Source organism: Elephas maximus, chromosome 21 (genome assembly GCF_024166365.1).
Source record: "Elephas maximus indicus isolate mEleMax1 chromosome 21, mEleMax1 primary haplotype, whole genome shotgun sequence".
Taxonomy (NCBI): Eukaryota; Metazoa; Chordata; class Mammalia; order Proboscidea; family Elephantidae; genus Elephas; species Elephas maximus.
Genome location: NC_064839.1, coordinates 83,090,917 through 83,107,623, shown reverse-complemented (window position 1 = coordinate 83,107,623; position 16,707 = coordinate 83,090,917). Strand labels below are relative to the sequence as shown.

The window sequence follows — 16,707 nt, the reverse complement described above, 5'->3', positions numbered from 1 at the left end:
TAAGCCAGCAGAAGGAGATCTCTGAACTGAGCCAGGAACGAGCAAGGCTGCTCCTTTAGTCTAGAGCCAGTGGCTTCACCACACAGCAAGGAATCTCTCCTCTGTCTTAGGGGTTATTCTTGATGGAATTATTCTTGCTTTAATTTCCTGGACCAATGTCTTGTTGCACACTTTTGTTCCCAGTTAAAAAATATGGTTACAGCATTTCTTTACTCGATCACATAGCACTTCTGTGCATGACTAACAAATATTAAGATTTCTTTGGGGGAAGCAGTTAGAGTCTACTTTATTTTCACTGCAAGTATTCAGAAATCCTGCAGGGTGTTTTTAATGGCATTTGTCCAAGCTGGATAGGGGCTTAGAGGTCATCCTTCCAGTGCCTTTAGTTTTAGAAGTGAAGTGATTTGCCCAAATCCACACAGTCAATAAGTGTTTGGGCCAGGACTTGAACCCAGTCTTCAGACTCGAAGCTCATTGCTGGATCTAGCCTGTTCCATCAAGTCTATGTGTCACTTCCATGTATTTTCTCCTTTCTGTGTAGCACAGCTTCTCAGGAGGCCAGGTGTCTGAGCTCATTTCTTTTTCCCCAGGGAATAGCCGTATAGTTTCCAGAATTGGTCTAGATACTGTGAAAGCATTAGAAACAGATTCTGTTGTTTCTTCCATCCTTACAGAATAAAGTGATGGCTCATTTTTCCCATCAATGTCACATCATCTCACACTCACTTCCTGATGATCTCCACTTAATTTTGAGGACTCTTGCATAATTGCCATTGTTGTGTGCCGTTGAGTCGATTCTGACTCATAGTGACCCTATAGGACAGAATAGAGCTGCCCTGTAGGGTTTCCAAGGAGCTGGTGGGAGATTTGAACTGCTGACCTTTTGGTTAGCAGCCAAGCTCTTAATCACCGTGCCAGCAGGGCTCTTCTTTCATAATTAGGAAATATAAATTCTAAGTCATGTTATTGCTTTCAAATATTAAAAAGAAAAAAAAAGCAGAGGCCCTATCATGGGTGATTACTGTCAGGAGTCCCTGGTGGTGCAGCGGTTAATGCTATCAAGCTGCTAACTGAAGGCTGGAGGTTCAAGCCTACGCACAGGCACTTTGGAGAAAAAATCAGATGATCTACTTCCAGAGACTCAGCCATCGCAAACCCTATGGATATATGTGTGTGTATGTGTGTGTGTGATACATATAACTAAACGTGTGTATAGACACATGTGTGTGCATGCATATATGCATGCACATGTACATATATAATACATATATTATAACTGATACTCCTTAGATTGGTTATACCAAACACCTCATGGGATTAGCCTGGGTTTGAAGCCTTAGGACCGTAGTCTCTTGGGACAACTCAGTCAACTGGTATAATTCATAAAGTTTATTTTCTGCATCCTAGCTTGGTAAGTAGTGTCTGGGTTTTTAAAAGCTTATGAGAGGCCATCTAAGAACCAGCTGTTGGCCTCTTCTCATCTGGAGCAAAAGAAAAGGAAGGAAACCAAAGACTAAGAGGAGAAACTAGCCTGTAGGACTAAAGTCTACATGAACCCACAGTCTCATCTGCCTGGAGACCAGAAGAACTAGTTGCTGTCCAGCTACTACTCACAACCATTATGATCAGGGCCACAGTAGATGGAGAGAGAAGGGGGGGAAATGTGAAATAGAACTTAAAATCTTTAAAAGCCCAGATGTACTGGACTGGTTGAGACTAGAGGACTACCTGAAACTGTTGCCCTGAACCATAAACCTTGAACTGCAACTACCTCAAAGTCACCTTTTAGCTAAATAACTGATCAGCTCATAAAATACAGAAAATTACCAGTGAGTACTGCATACCTTTAAAAAATCATCTGTATGAGACGTAAGACCAATGGTTAACAGTTACTCTAAAGCAAAGATGAAAGGGTAAGGGGACAGGAAAACCACATCACTGGAAACGAAACATCTAGAATTAATTAGAATGTTGACACATTGTGAAAAATATAACCAGTGTCACCAATTTGTATAGTAATTGTTAAATGGGAACCAATTTGCTGTGTAAATTTTCACTGAGAACATAATAAAATACCTTTTTTTTTTTAAAAAAAAAGACAACCCTATGGAGCACAGTTCCCCTAAGTGGGAATCGACTTGACAGCAGCTGGTAGAGTTGGCTCTGGTGACTGGTTCAGGGATTCTTCCCAGGGTCCTTTTTATGCTGCCAGGTGGAGTGTTACCCAGTTAGGGCGACACCTCCCTGACTGGTATAAAGTCAGCATTAGAATTTGATTGACTCAAGTGGCCAGTTGTTTGTGAATTAGCAGCCACTACTAACGTAATATTTCCTGAACCCCAACTTTCCTTTATCCTAGGAAAATGAGAACAGACCTCGGCTACAAGTAGCTTATAATCTGTCAAACAGAATGGGCTTGTCAGTGCGTACGTATTCATCAACCGTATTTTGAACTCCTACGTGTGCCAGGTCCTTTGCCAGCCCCCAGGAATAGCTACAATTCGTTGCATGCTTCTTGTACCCTGGGAACTGTGCTAAGTGCTTGATAGCAATTGACTTGTTTAATTCTCGTGAGAATAACCCTTTCAGCGTGGGCACCAATATTACCCACTCTTTAAAACTGAGGACTCCAAGCCAAAGCAGTGTGTTGAAGGACAAACAGCTGGTAGCACAGATAGACCCTCTTCTTCAGCCCCCGGCTGTCATGCTGCCCGGGAGACTGCACCAGGCTTGGCCACTCACAGCACTTGCTTGCATGTGGTCTCATTTGATTTTCACAAGCATTCACCAAAGGAGACAGAATATTTCTGCCTTCATTTTACAGTTGAGAAAACTGCAGCTTGAAACACTAAGCCGCTTTGTCTGTGTTTACACAACTATGGCTAAAAATCCGTGACTCTTGTACATCATGCTGTACCAGGCATTATTAGACCCCATGCACTTTTTTTTTTTTTAAGGCTTGGGGCTTTAGAATAGACTTTTCTGTTTGTCTGTTGTAGGATTTTCTGTCTTCTTGGAGATTTTTGAAGGACCTCTTCTTGCTGTCCTGCCAGCCGTGGCGTTTTGCTTTAGTAGAAGAATCCCGAGAATAGCTGCTCCATGTTGAGAGAAATGAAAATCTCCTTACCCCTTTCAGGGCGTTTGCACGGATTTGAAGAGAAGGATTTTAGTTCCAGGATGGCAGGAGGCAGGAGGTTTTGTTGGAACCTGGCTTGTCAGCTCACGCTCTAGTTCTTTCAGTTGTTTTCATTGTCTGGGTTCTGGAGAGAGGTGTATTGGATGAAGCCAAAATGTCATTAACACTGCTTTTCTAGAGCTTACAAACAAAAACTTTATCTGTTACGGACCATGGCTAGTTTAAGTCCTTTAGTCAGTGTGTTAGCAATCTAGTATTGCTTTAACAGAAATACCACAAGTGGATGGCTTTAACAGACAGAAATTTATTCTCTCAGAGTTTAGGAGGCTGTCTAAATTCAGGAGAAGGCTTTCTCTCTGGAGGAAGGTCCTTGTCTCTTCAGCTTCTGCTTCCTGGTTCCTTGAAGGTCTCCATGTGGGTTGGCATCAATGCCCCCCGCCCCCCATTTGTCTTCTTGCTTGCTTGTTTAATCTCTTTATATCTCAGAAGAGATTGATTTAGGATATACCCTACACTGATCTTGCCTCATTAACATAACAAACAAAACCCATTCCCAAATGGGATTATAACCACAGGCATAGAGGTTAGGATTTACAGCACATATTTTGGGAGGGCACAATTCAGTCCATAATAGTAATTTTTTAGCATTCTGCTAGGAAAGACAGTTTTCTGGTTGTATTCACCTTTCTTACTTTATATTCCCAAACTGAATAGTCTGTTTGCCTGTTTTTCATGACAGGGTTCCCCTGTGTGACTCTGAAGAACTGCGGCCTCCTCTAACCACCCCCACTTACCTCCCTGCTCAGAAAACTGGTATTTGGGAGCTGTCCTTTGCTGTTTTTTCCCCTACTGATCACTAAATATTATTCTGGTAGTATCTTAAAACCACATTCAGCTTGCAAGTCTGTCTTCTCTTCTTTGTTTTAAATATTATGATGAGAAACAAGAAAAGCAGTTTCTTTGAATGGAAGTCCTTACGTTGGATGTTTTAAGACAGCATGGAATTCTAGTATGATTTTGTAAACTTTGGTGCTGGGGCAGCATCCCCCAAAGCCCACCCTTGGGAAGCTCTTTAAATAAATAAATAAATAACTAGTTGCATGGAGTCCATTCTAACTCATGATGACCCCGTGTGTGTCAGAGTAGAACTGTGCTCATAGGGTTTCAGTGGCTGTGATCTTTTGGAAATCGATTGCCAGGCCTGTCTTCCAAGGTGACTCTGAGTGGACTGGATCCACCAACATTTTGGTTAGCACTGAGCACATTAATAGTGTGGGCCACCCCGAGACTCCCTCAGGAAGCTCTAGAAGACAGTCATTCATTTTATTTTTAAAGGGCTACAGTCAGGTGGCCTCTTAGAAAGTTTTTGAAGGCTTAGTGAAAGAAAGCCATAATAGGATTTCTTTTGGGGGACATGAGAGGGGGTTGGGGAATAAGTTCGCGAGGAAGGTATAATACCATGGAGGAACTGCTTATGGCAGAGAGAATGGAGAGCGCCTGCTGACCAGCAAGGCCAGTAAAGCCTTTGGATCCCTATGGAAACCACAGCAGGCTTGCACACTTTTGGGTGGGGCAAAGATAGAATTGCTTTAAGATTAAAAGGACTCTGATCTGAACCTTTTAATTAAGCCTCTTAGTAAAAGCAATTGAGGAAATGCTGGATGGAAAGAAATCCTTGTCATCTATTTACTAAAACTTGAACCAGATCTTTCTGAAAAATGTTACTAGGATATTAGAGCGTAAAAAGGCTTTAAGACAAAAGTTATTGCCTTCCTTCCCATAATGTTCCTGAGATGGCTCGACACTATGTATTCTCAAAACCAAAAGCTAGTTGTCTTAGAGTCGATTCCGACTCATGGCAACTATGAGTAGAACTGTGCTCCATAGGGTTTTCAATGGTTGATTTTTCAGAAGTGATTGACAGGCCTTCCTTATGAGCCTCCTCTGGGTAGACTGGAACCTCTGACCCTCGGTTAGCAGCAGAGTGCGTTTATCATTTGCACTGCCCAGCGCCTCTGTGTATCCTCAGGGAACCTGATACAGTGCATGAGCCTAAGGAGACCACGATCCTCGATGTGCACTGCCCAGCGGCTCTGTGTATATTCAGGGAAGCTGATACAGTGCGTGAGCCTAAGGAGACCACGATCCTCGGTGTGCACTGCCCAGCGTCTCTGTGTATCCTCAGGGAAGCTGATACTGTCGTGAGCCTAAGGAGACCACGATCCTCGGTGTGCACTGCCCAGCATCTCTGTGTATCCTCAGGGAAGCTGATACAGTGCGTGAGCCTAAGGAGACCACGATCCTCGGTGTGCACTGCCCAGCGGCTCTGTGTATCCTCAGGGAAGCTGATACAGTGCGTGAGCCTAAGGAGACCATGATCCTCGATGTGCACTGCCCAGCGGCTCTGTGTATCCTCAGGGAAGCTGATACAGTCGTGAGCCTAAGGAGACCACGATCCTCGGTGTGCACTGCCCAGCGTCTCCGTGTATCCTCTGGGAAGCTGATACAGTGCGTGAGCCTAAGGAGACCACGATCCTCGATGTACACTGCCAAGCGGCTCTGTGTATCCTCAGGGAAGCTGATACAGTGCGTGAGCCTAAGGAGACCACGATCCTCGATGTACACTGCCCAGCGGCTCTGTGTATCCTCAGGGAAGCTGATACAGTGCGTGAGCCTAAGGAGACCACGATCCTCGATGTGCACTGCCCAGCGGCTCTGTGTATCCTCAGGGCAGCTGATACAGTACGTGAGCCTAAGGAGACCACGATCCTCGGTGTGCACTGCCCAGCGTCTCTGTGTATCCTCAGGGAAGCTGATACAGTCGTGAGCCTAAGGAGACCATGATCCTCGGTGTGCACTGCCCAGCGGCTCTGTGTATCCTCAGGGAACCTGATACAGTGCGTGAGCCTAAGGAGATCACGATCCTCGATGTACACTGCCCAGCGGCTCTGTGTATCCTCAGGGAAGCTGATACCGTGCGTGAGCCTAAGGAGATCACGATCCTCGATGTGCACTGCCCAGCGGCTCTGTGTATCCTCAGGGAAGCTGATACAGTGCGTGAACCTAAGGAGACCATGATCCTCGATGTGCACTGCCCAGCGTCTCTGTGTATCCTCAGGGAAGCGGATACAGTGCGTGAGCCTAAGGAGATCACGATCCTCGATGTACACTGCCCAGCGGCTCTGTGTATCCTCAGGGAAGCTGATACAGTGCGTGAGCCTAAGGAGATCACGATCCTCGATGTGCACTGCCCAGGGGCTCTGTGTATCCTCAGGGAAGCTGATACAGTGCGTGAGCCTAAGGAGATCACGATCCTCGATGTGCACTGCCCAGCGGCTCTGTGTATCCTCAGGGAAGCTGATACAGTGCGTGAGCCTAAGGAGATCACGATCCTCGATGTGCACTGCCCAGCGTCTCTGTGTATCCTCAGGGAAGCTGATACAGTGCGTGAACCTAAGGAGACCATGATCCTCGATGTGCACTGCCCAGCGGCTCTGTGTATCCTCAGGGAAGCTGATACCCTGCGTGAGCCTAAGGAGATCACGATCCTCGATGTACACTGCCCAGCGGCTCTGTGTATCCTCAGGGAAGCTGATACAGTGCGTGAGCCTAAGGAGATCACGATCCTCGATGTGCACTGCCCAGCGGCTCTGTGTATCCTCAGGGAAGCTGATACAGTGCGTGAGCCTAAGGAGATCACGATCCTCGATGTGCACTGCCCAGCGTCTCTGTGTATCCTCAGGGAAGCTGATACAGTGCGTGAACCTAAGGAGACCATGATCCTCGATGTGCACTGCCCAGCGGCTCTGTGTATCCTCAGGGAAGCTGATACCCTGCGTGAGCCTAAGGAGATCACGATCCTCGATGTACACTGCCCAGCGGCTCTGTGTATCCTCAGGGAAGCTGATACAGTGCGTGAGCCTAAGGAGATCACGATCCTCGATGTGCACTGCCCAGCGGCTCTGTGTATCCTCAGGGAAGCTGATACAGTGCGTGAGCCTAAGGAGATCACGATCCTCGATGTGCACTGCCCAGCGGCTCTGTGTATCCTCAGGGAAGCTGATACAGTGCGTGAGCCTAAGGAGATCACGATCCTCGATGTGCACTGCCCAGCGGCTCTGTGTATCCTCAGGGAAGCTGATACAGTGCGTGAGCCTAAGGAGATCACGATCCTCGATGTGCACTGCCCAGCGGCTCTGTGTATCCTCAGGGAAGCTGATACAGTGCGTGAGCCTAAGGAGATCACGATCCTCGATGTGCACTGCCCAGCGTCTCTGTGTATCCTCAGGGAAGCTGATACAGTGCGTGAACCTAAGGAGACCATGATCCTCGATGTGCACTGCCCAGCGGCTCTGTGTATCCTCAGGGAAGCTGATACAGTGCGTGAGCCTAAGGAGATCACGATCCTCGATGTGCACTGCCCAGCGGCTCTGTGTATCCTCAGGGAAGCTGATACAGTGCGTGAGCCTAAGGAGATCACGATCCTCGATGTGCACTGCCCAGCGGCTCTGTGTATCCTCAGGGAAGCTGATACAGTGCGTGAGCCTAAGGAGATCACGATCCTCGATGTGCACTGCCCAGCGGCTCTGTGTATCCTCAGGGAAGCTGATACAGTGCGTGAGCCTAAGGAGATCACGATCCTCGATGTGCACTGCCCAGTGTCTCTGTGTATCCTCAGGGAAGCTGATACAGTGCGTGAGCCTAAGGAGATCACGATCCTCGATGTGCACTGCCCAGCGGCTCTGTGTATCCTCAGGGAAGCTGATACAGTGCGTGAGCCTAAGGAGATCACGATCCTCGATGTGCACTGCCCAGTGTCTCTGTGTATCCTCAGGGAAGCTGATACAGTGCGTGAGCCTAAGGAGATCGTGATCCTCGATGTGGGTACTGGAAGATGAAACCTTTGAGGTCTTCTAATCCAGATCTGCCCCTTCCCTCTCACCCCAGTTACTTTCAGGGAAACTGAGACCAGAAAGATTAAGTGAATTGCTCAGGATCATGGACTTCTTACTCACTCTGTAGCTACAAATTCCCAGCTTATTTAAACTGTGCTGATGAAGCTACGCCAGATTTTTTATTCTATTGTATTCAAAGTGCATTTTTAAACATCCAAAATAATCAAAATGGAAATATTTCTTGATTGAAAATGAAATAATGTCTCATGTTGATATTTCGCAGTAACTGACCCAGAAGTAGGCACTGCGGTGACCTCATTTGTCGTATATTTATGACAAAAGTGACAATGGCGAAGTAAAACTACGAAAACGGAGGACAGTGGCCTTGAGTACACCTCCCGCCATCTGGTCGTGGGTGTGAGAGCCACTCTTGCTCCAGCGGACGTGTCTTGGACCCTCAGGTGGAAGCTTTGCTCCAGCGGACGTGTCTTGGGTCCTCAGGTGGAAGCTTTGAGCGTCTCCTGCTCCTAGGCTGAAGGCACTCAAGGCCACTGAGATTCTAGTTCAGAAGTAGGAGCCCTGAGGCACAAACAGTTAAGCACCCAACTGCTAATCAAAAGGTTGGTGGTTCGAATCCACTCAGAGGCCCCTTGGAAGATCTGCTTCTGAAAAAAAACAGCCCCTGAAAGCCCTGCAGAGCACAGTTCTACTCTGACACACATGGGGTCGACAGGAGTCGGGGTCAACTCAACAACAACTGTTTTTTTGTTTGTTTTTTTTTTTGGCTTTTCTTTCTTTTTTGGTTTAGTTCAGAAGTAGCTAATCTTCAAAACTACATATGCTCTTCAGCTAACATTTATTAATGTCAGTTTAAACCATAACTTCAAAACATATGTATTGTCTGAAACTTTCTTTGAGCTGAAAAGTGGGTATTAAAGGAAATTAATGTTCTGATCGTGGTCTTACCAAGGAATCTTACTGAAGGTCTGACTTCCAGCCCCTCCGTGCAGTGCCACCTGGACTGCGATGGAGCCTAGACCCCAGTGTTTTCCTCCAGCAAGCGCGTGCCTGTGGCATCTGTGTATACGAAGAGGAGAGGAACAAAGATGATGGTGTTTATGCAGGATAATTAGGAGTGAAGGGGCCTGGCCATGTATGGAAGGAAGAGAAACCTTGGCTTTGGAGCACAAAGAAAGCTAAGCATAAAAATAGAAAGGGGATCTTGAGATTGCGTCAGAGGCTGGCGGAGCAGGAGCCTTATGGAGGCAGAGGCCCTGCGTTCAGCACCGGAGGCCCTGGGATCTGAAGTGCAGTTTTGTTTTCTCCCCACTCTGCTGACTCAGTTACTAACTTTGGCAAGTTTCTCTACATCTCTGTTCCTCATTTTTCTTTATAGGAGTGGCAGTGCTAATTCCTGCCTCTTCAGGATACTGAGCTAGTGTGAGGGCTAGTGTGAAGAGGAGAATGTTCTTTTTTGCTGCTTTTAATTTGTTTTTGTGTGTAAGCCTTTCTTGTGCTTAGTGTTGTCAGCTTGTCTCGATGGCTGCGCTGTCAGCCGAGGCTGGAGCCTTCTTTGGGCATTTGCTGCTCCCAGCTGGGGATGCTTTCGGGAAACGTGAGCTCAGGCCCTAGGAGTGTAGAGGCCTGTTCTCTAGTTACTCATGGTCAGCCTTTGGCTGTGAAACCACTGGAGGCAGTGATCGAGAAAGGTGCAGGGTGGCTCTGGGGTGGGACCATGTAGTCACCATTCTTTTTCTTTGTTTAAGAAATGAGCCTGTGGCATAGCTTGTTGGCTTTTTCTTTAGCCTTTAATTTTTGCAGAGCCCGGTCTGTGGCTGATGTTCTGTGTGGTAGGGAGGGCTCCGCCTGGGCTGGAAGACGTCTGTCCCAGCTCTGCCACCAGCAAGATGTGAACCTGAAGGCCAGTCCCTCAGTGGGGCCAGGGTAGAAGGCACCAGAGTGTCGGAGCTCCCCTGCATAGTGGGGGGATTGTGGTATCTGCCACTGAGCACCCTCCCAGGGCTGAATAAGACTTGCATGCGCAGCAGCCCATGCGTCCCAGGCTCACAGCACATCATAAACAGCCTTATAAGGTATCTCGTTAGGCCTCGTCTGTACAATGAATGACCCAGATTAAGTGATCTCTTTGGAGCTCTGGTAGCACAGTGGCTGTACTATGGCTGCAAACCAAAAGATCAGCGGTTTGAATCCGCCAGCTGCTACTTGGAAACACTATGGGGCCATTCTACTCTGATCTATAGGGTCGCCGTGAGTCTGAATCGACTTGACAGCAAAAGGTTTAAGGGTGTACTTGTTTCTGAAATGCTCCCCTTTGTTCATCATTTTTCGATGGCCTTGTCAACACTGAAAAATTGCGCACCATTCGTTTTTTATACTTCAAAAAAAATTAAAATGTTTTTACTTTAAAAAAAATTATTACATTTCCCCCTAAAATAAAAAAACAAAATCCATTGCCGCCAATTTGATTCCAGCTGATAGCAACCCTATAGGACAGAGTAGAACTGCCCCACAGGGTTTTCAAGAAGCAGGTGGTGGGTTCAAATTGCCGACCTTTTCGTTAGCAGCCGAGCTCTGAACCACTGCGCCACTCCATTACATGTACAGGTGACACGTAATCACTCTCTCTTGATTTGACTCTCTTCATCCAGCCTGTTGTACTATCTAATATTGAAAGCTCTGATGAGCTTAGGATAGAAAGGACATTGTTGTGGGGCAGTTCTGCTCTGTTGTATGGGGTCGCTGTGAGTGGCAATCGACTTGACAGCAGTGGGTTTGATAGTTTTGGGTTGTCTGTCATTCTTTGGTGCCATCAAGTCAATTCCAACTCAAAGCAAACACGCGACAGAGTAGGGCGGCCCCATAGGGTTTTCTAGGCTGGGTGGGCTCAAACCACTGACCTTTTGATGAGGAGCCGAGCACTTAATCTTTGCACCACCAGAGCTCCTTGTAAGGGACGTAGGAATGTGTATTTTAATATGTTTTGTGTGGCAACATTTCTTGGGTGTCTAACTAACATTTATTTATTGTCTGCTGTGTGCGTGCCCTGTGCTGGATGTGAGCACTACACCCTTTCATTTATGCAGCAAATAGTTCTCTTAGGAAGGTATCACCAGCCCCATTTTATAGGGGGCTGCAGCTCACTGAGGCTGAGTGTCTCACAACTGATGGAAGCTGAGTCACTGACTGGCTGTGAAACACTGTCACCACAAACTTAGTGGCTGAAAATGATGTATCTGTGCCATCCCTCCGTGGCAGAAAGACATGGTGATCTGCTCCCATAAAAATTATAGCCTAGAAAACCCTATGGGGCCGCTCTACTCTGTCACATGCGTTTGCTTTGAGTTGGAATTGACTCGATGGCACCTAAGAATGACAACCCCAAACTACCAAACCCACTGCTGTCGAGCCGATTCCAACTCACAGCGGCCCCATAGGACAGAGTAGAGCTGCCCCACAACAACGTCCTTTGTCATCCCCCCTGGTTCTGTGTCAGGAGTGCAGGCCTGGCTTAGCTGGGCCCTCTGCTACAGGGGCCTCACAAAGCTGCAGTCAAGGTATTGCCAGGGCCGCCCTTCCATCTGAGGCCTAATTCCAGGCTCATGTGTTTGGTGGCAGGATTCAGTCCCTTGCACGTTGTAGAATCAAGGGCCTCAGTTTTTGCTGGCTGTTGCCTGGAAGGTGCCTTTAGTTCATTACCATGTCAGCCTTCCCAACATGGTCTCTCACCCCCTCAAAGCCCGCAAGGGATAGCGTCTCCTCACAAAACAGGTGCCATCCTGTGTAACCTAATCGTGTACATGTAATCACACATATGCCGTATTCTGTTGGTTAGAAGCAACTCATGGGTCCCACCACTCCCAAGAGAGGGAATCACACAGGAGAGTGAAGACCTGGAAATGAGGCTTGTGGGGCCACCCTAGAATCTATCCACCACCGTAAGCCAGGTGGAAGATACGGCTCTGCAAACCCAAGATACAGGTACTGCAGGGAGAGGAGGCACCTGAGCAGGACGGTGAGATCGAGAGAGTTTCTGGATACTGTTGACTTTAAGTTGGGATTTAAATGAAGTAATTGACATGAACTGGGAGAGAGGACCAGCGTGGGGCATTGTGGACAGAGCAGCAGTGAGGGAAAGGTGCTGAGGTGCCATCAGGCATAAGCAGAGGGCGTGGGGAGCAGAAAGCAGATTGGCGCCACGGGAACCAATGCCCCTGCGTTGGGAAATCAGCTTAGCCTGGCTGTGGAATATAAAGCCACCCCTCACTGCTGAAGCAGTCCCTGGCTGGCATAAATGGTTAAACGCTCGACTGCTAGCCTAAAGGTTGGCTGTTCGAACCCCCCCAGAGGCACCTCAGAAGACAGGCCTGGCAATCTGTTTCTGAAAGGTCAGAGCCTGGAAAACCCTATGGAGCAGTTCTACTCTGTACATGTCGAGTCATCGTCTGTTGGAATCCACTGGACAGTAACTAACAACCGTAACACCTCTAAAACCAGCTTTCTCCAAAGGACCGGCATTACAGAATTAAAACTGCAGCATCTCACAATCAGAAGTTTTTGTGTTTGACCTTACAAAGGGGAGGGGGTTGGTTAGTTGAGTTATCCATTTCTCTTTTGAGAAAAGAAGTACTGATATATTTTTTTAAAACACTGCCTGAGCCTCGAAACAGCGTAAGTGGCAGGAATGATGCCTTGTGTTTTTCTCTCTGTGAACAGAAAGCGAAACTACCGACAGTGTGCCCAGTGATGAAGAGAGCACTGAGGTAAGCGTGGCACCACATGGTCCAGAGACACTGTGGGAGGGCACTCCCAGAGGCCACTTTGTTTTCCTTGCTAATAGCTAAGTTTTTAAGATTTCGATCATGAGTTTTGCTTTTGGATTTTGAATTATTAAACTTCGGGAGCTCAGTGAGAGGGAAAGAAGTGAAATATTACCGTTAGCAAGAGGCTGTGATGGCAGGAAGATGGAACTGAAGTTGAGACCAGGGAACGATTTGTTACCACTATAAATATCCTAATTCACAGGCAGAAATAGAATGTCCGGAGTGGCCAAAGCAACCACCAGAAGGAAGCATCAGGAAGGGCTAAGCAAGAGGCCCCCAGATCCCTGGATTCCCCTCCCTTTGTGATCCCTGCCCAGAGGCTGCTTGTGTGCTAATCTCGATTCTGAGCTGGCAGGCTTCCGATTTCCCCGTTCCAGGCAGGCCTCACACAATAGCAGGAAGTGGCTGTAGAAGCAGGGGACGGTTTTGCGTGTGTGTGCGTGTGTGTGCGCGCGTGCGCGTGCGCGCTCACCACCCGTGAGTGCATGAAAGAGAGGAAGAGGGAGAGAGGAGTAATGGTTGTTTGAATTAGTAATTTCCAAAGATACCAAATACCTTCAAGTGAAGTGCAGGAATTCTGACAAAACAAAGTGTAGATGCTGCTGTACGTTTGACCCTGTTTCTTCACGGTCAGAGTTCCAGCTTTTCTGAGCTGCTTGGAGGGCCTCCTGGGCTCTGAGCTGCACCCACTGAAAGCAGTCCAGGGCACGTGCGTTAGTCCTTACTGGACCCTCCTTTGAAAATGGAGATTGGGCTCTCAGAGAAGGGCCAAGGAGCCCTGACAAACCAGCCAGCCCACCCTCAAACCTATCCAACCATCAGGCTGGGCAGCCAGGGCAGAACGGAACTGGGATCTGAGATGCTGCCTTGTTTTCCTGCCTTCATAGAATAGTTTTGGCTATATTTCTGGGACAGCAAATGAGGACTGACTAAAAAGGAAGAGAAATCACTGCTTGGGGTATGAATGGCTGGGTGTGGATTTTAGGGAGGGTTATAAACCCTGGTGGCGTAGTAGTGCTACGGCTGCTAACCAAAGGGTCAGCAGTTCGAATCCGCCAGGCGCTCCTTGGAAACTATGGGACAGTTCTACTCTGTTCTATAGGGTTGCTATGAGTCGGAATAGACTCGACAGCACTGGGCTTTGGTTTATAAAGCTGCTAAGCTGTTGCTGTTCTGTGACTCTTTTCAATTGAAACACCAACACATGGGAAGAGTGGTGGGTTTTTTTATACCGGTGGCGTTCAATAGAAGGAAAAGAAAAAAATGCATCTTAATTGTTTTCTTTGAAAGGGGCGGCCCCACTGGAGGAAGAGGAATATCGAAGGCAAACAATATCTCAGCAACATGGGGACACGAAGCACCTACCTGCTGCCCAGCATGGCGACTTTTGTCACTTCCAACAAGCCTGATCTCCAGGTCACCATCAAAGAGGAGAGCTGTCCGGTGCCTTACAACAGCTCCTGGCCCACTTTTGCAGACCTCCCCCTCGCTCCCTCTGTGACTGCAGCCCCCAGCAGCAGTCGGCCAGACCAGGAGACTCGGGCCAGCGTCATCAAGAAAACATCAGATATCACCCAGGCCCGGGTCAAGAGCTGTTAAGCCTTTGACTCTCCCTGGTGGTTGTTGGGATTTCTTAGCTTTGTTTTGTTGTTTGTCTGTATTTTATTTTTCTCTCTGACACCTGTTTTAGGCAAATCTAAGGGAAAAAGCCTTGACAATAGAACATTGATTGCTGTGTCCAACTCCAATACTGGAGCTTCTTTTTAACTCAGGACTCCAGCGCATTGGTAAACACATCTCTCTAGAGTCTGGTGGACTTCCCAGGGGTGCTCCCTCAAGTTCAAGGATGTCATAGGACCAACACCTGCAGTGGGCAGCCAAGGCCGGCATGGTGGAGTGGATGCCTCAGAATGGACGAGAAAATGTGAACTAGCTGGAATTTTTTATTCTTGTGAATATGTACATAGGGCAGTACTAGCGACCTTGCAGTCGGCTTCTGCACCTTATCGTAAAGCACTTACAGATAGCCTTCTCATGATCTTGCTCTGCTTCACAGCACAGACTTCCCCTTCCCTGCCCCCTACCGGCTTCCCTTCCTGTCCCTTTGGGTTCTTTTCCTACTTTTCCTTCTCTAAAAGGCTGTGTTCCACGCGCCTGAGGGGGAGGAGAAGAAAATGAACCTCTATACAGATGTCCCACTTTAAGACTGCTTTAAAAAAAGAAAAAAAGTCTTTCTGATCTGCTATGCTTGAATGCCACGCGGTACACAGGAAAACTATCATGGAAATATTATGCAAATTCCCAGATTTGAAGACAAAAAATACTCTTAATTCTAACCAGAGCAAGCTTTTTTATTTTTTATACAGGGGAATATTTTATTCAAGGTAAAATTCTAAAGAAAATATAATTGTTTTTTATCTTTTCTACGGCAAATTTATAATTTTAAGATTCCTTTTCTTGTTTATCAGCAGTTGTTATTACATCCTTGTGGCACAATTTTTTTTTTTTAATTTTGTAAAGGTGAAAAGCTTATATGAGCTCATGTAGCAATCAAATATCCTGTGGATCGATAATAAATGAATATGATATATAGTTAAATTTTTAATGGGCATCACGCCTGGCTTTGTCTGTGTCTACTTTAGAGCACAAATGTGGGGTAGGACTGACAAAGTATTACTTCTTCTTGGGGACCAAAGTGTCTTCCCTTGAGGACCACCAGAGACCCTGGAGATCCTGCTGTGAGGATGCAGGTCACTCCCTCTGCTGAGTGCTTAACTGAGCCAGGGCTGTGCTGACATTACACGGGCTGCCTTCTTTATCTGCACAGGTATGCTACACAACAGGGAATGACCTCCACTTCACGTGTGAGGAAATGGAGAGTGACCATAAAATGCCTTCACTCAAGACCATGTAGATAGGAAAGGTCAAGAGTGTGAGATGAGCCCAGGTCAGTTGAGTCAGTCCCCACTCATGGTGACCCAACGTGTATCAGAGTAGAACTGTGCTCCGCAGGGTTTTCAGTGGCTGATTTTTTGGAATTAGATCGCCAGGCCTTTTTTCTGAGGCACCTCTCGGTGGACTTGAATCTCCAACTTTTCTGTGAGCAACCCAGCATGTTAATTGTTGGCAGCACCCAGGGGCTCCTGGTGTGACTGCAGAGGGAGCCGTTTTACCCACCCTGTTACTCACTTCCTTGCTGTGAGCACATGCCACCCACCTCTGCGCTTCCATCCAGAGGCTACACGTGTGACTAAAGGTCTGTATTTATGTTGCTGTTTTCAGTAACAAGAAATACTTACTGGGTTCCTACTTAGATCCATCATGTTGTCTTTGGGACCTGGGGCCTTAGACATAGGCCCTGCCCTCAGAACTTAGAGTCTGTCTTTTGGTGTGAGACATACGAATTCAGGAAGGCCTGATTCCCTTCCTCACCCCTTGTTCTTCAACCTTGTGTAACCAACCTTGGAAAAGTCTGCACTGACCTCGCCTGCTGCTGTTGCGTTTATAAAATCAGAACAGTAAAACTCAGCTCACCTCGGGGAAGTCGTCGAGGAGATTGCCAAGTTAATATTTGAAAAGCCTCCTTCAGTGTAAGGACAAAGGGCTATTTTTATATCTAACTCCTTCTGTGTGGCTGCAGATACAATTACCCTTTGCTATTGAGTTGATTCCAACTCACGGTGACCGTATAGGACAGCAGAACTGTCCCCATAGGGTTTCAAAAGAGCAGCCAGTAGATTGGAACCACCGACCTTTTGGTTAGCAGATAAAAAAAAAAAAAAAATAGAGCGGTATAAAATTATCCAGCCCTAACAAAAATTAACAGAAGCATTCT

The 16,707-nt window shown here is 47.2% G+C and overlaps 2 protein-coding genes across 6 annotated transcripts in view; both read left to right on the top strand.

Moving 5' to 3' along the window:
* IRF2 (interferon regulatory factor 2) overlaps positions 1 to 15,477 on the top strand; it is a 141,198-nt gene extending 125,721 nt beyond the window's left edge. Inside the window, exons 8-9 of the mRNA XM_049864892.1 lie at positions 12,766 to 12,812; positions 14,163 to 15,477. Of these exons, the coding sequence (XP_049720849.1) occupies positions 12,766 to 12,812; positions 14,163 to 14,471 (356 nt within the window). The 3' untranslated portion in view covers positions 14,472 to 15,477. The remainder of the gene's footprint in view (positions 1 to 12,765; positions 12,813 to 14,162) is intronic.
* Positions 6 to 12,753, top strand: LOC126065133 (uncharacterized). 5 transcript variants are annotated; one of them, XM_049864884.1, is made up of 2 exons: positions 6 to 5,559; positions 6,026 to 12,753. In XM_049864884.1, exons 1-2 carry the CDS (start codon positions 5,511 to 5,513, stop codon positions 8,032 to 8,034), a joined length of 2,058 nt encoding a protein of 685 aa, XP_049720841.1. In that variant the 5' UTR covers positions 6 to 5,510; the 3' UTR covers positions 8,035 to 12,753. The 5 variants fall into 5 exon arrangements, with proteins under 5 accessions (XP_049720841.1, XP_049720845.1, XP_049720844.1 ...); XM_049864888.1 differs by having other exon boundaries at positions 6 to 7,135; positions 7,448 to 12,753; XM_049864887.1 differs by having other exon boundaries at positions 6 to 7,213; positions 7,448 to 12,753.
* Positions 15,478 to 16,707: the final 1,230 nt, after the last annotated feature.

Bases quoted from the DNA above. Each gene is read 5' to 3' on its own strand.
- LOC126065133 (XM_049864884.1), top strand. From the start codon at position 5,511: ATGATCCTCGATGTGCACTGCCCAGCGGCTCTGTGTATCCTCAGGGAA. The intron at 5,560-6,025 runs CTGATACAGTCG...TCCTCAGGGAAC, and splicing joins TCTGTGTATCCTCAGGGAAG to CTGATACAGTGCGTGAGCCT.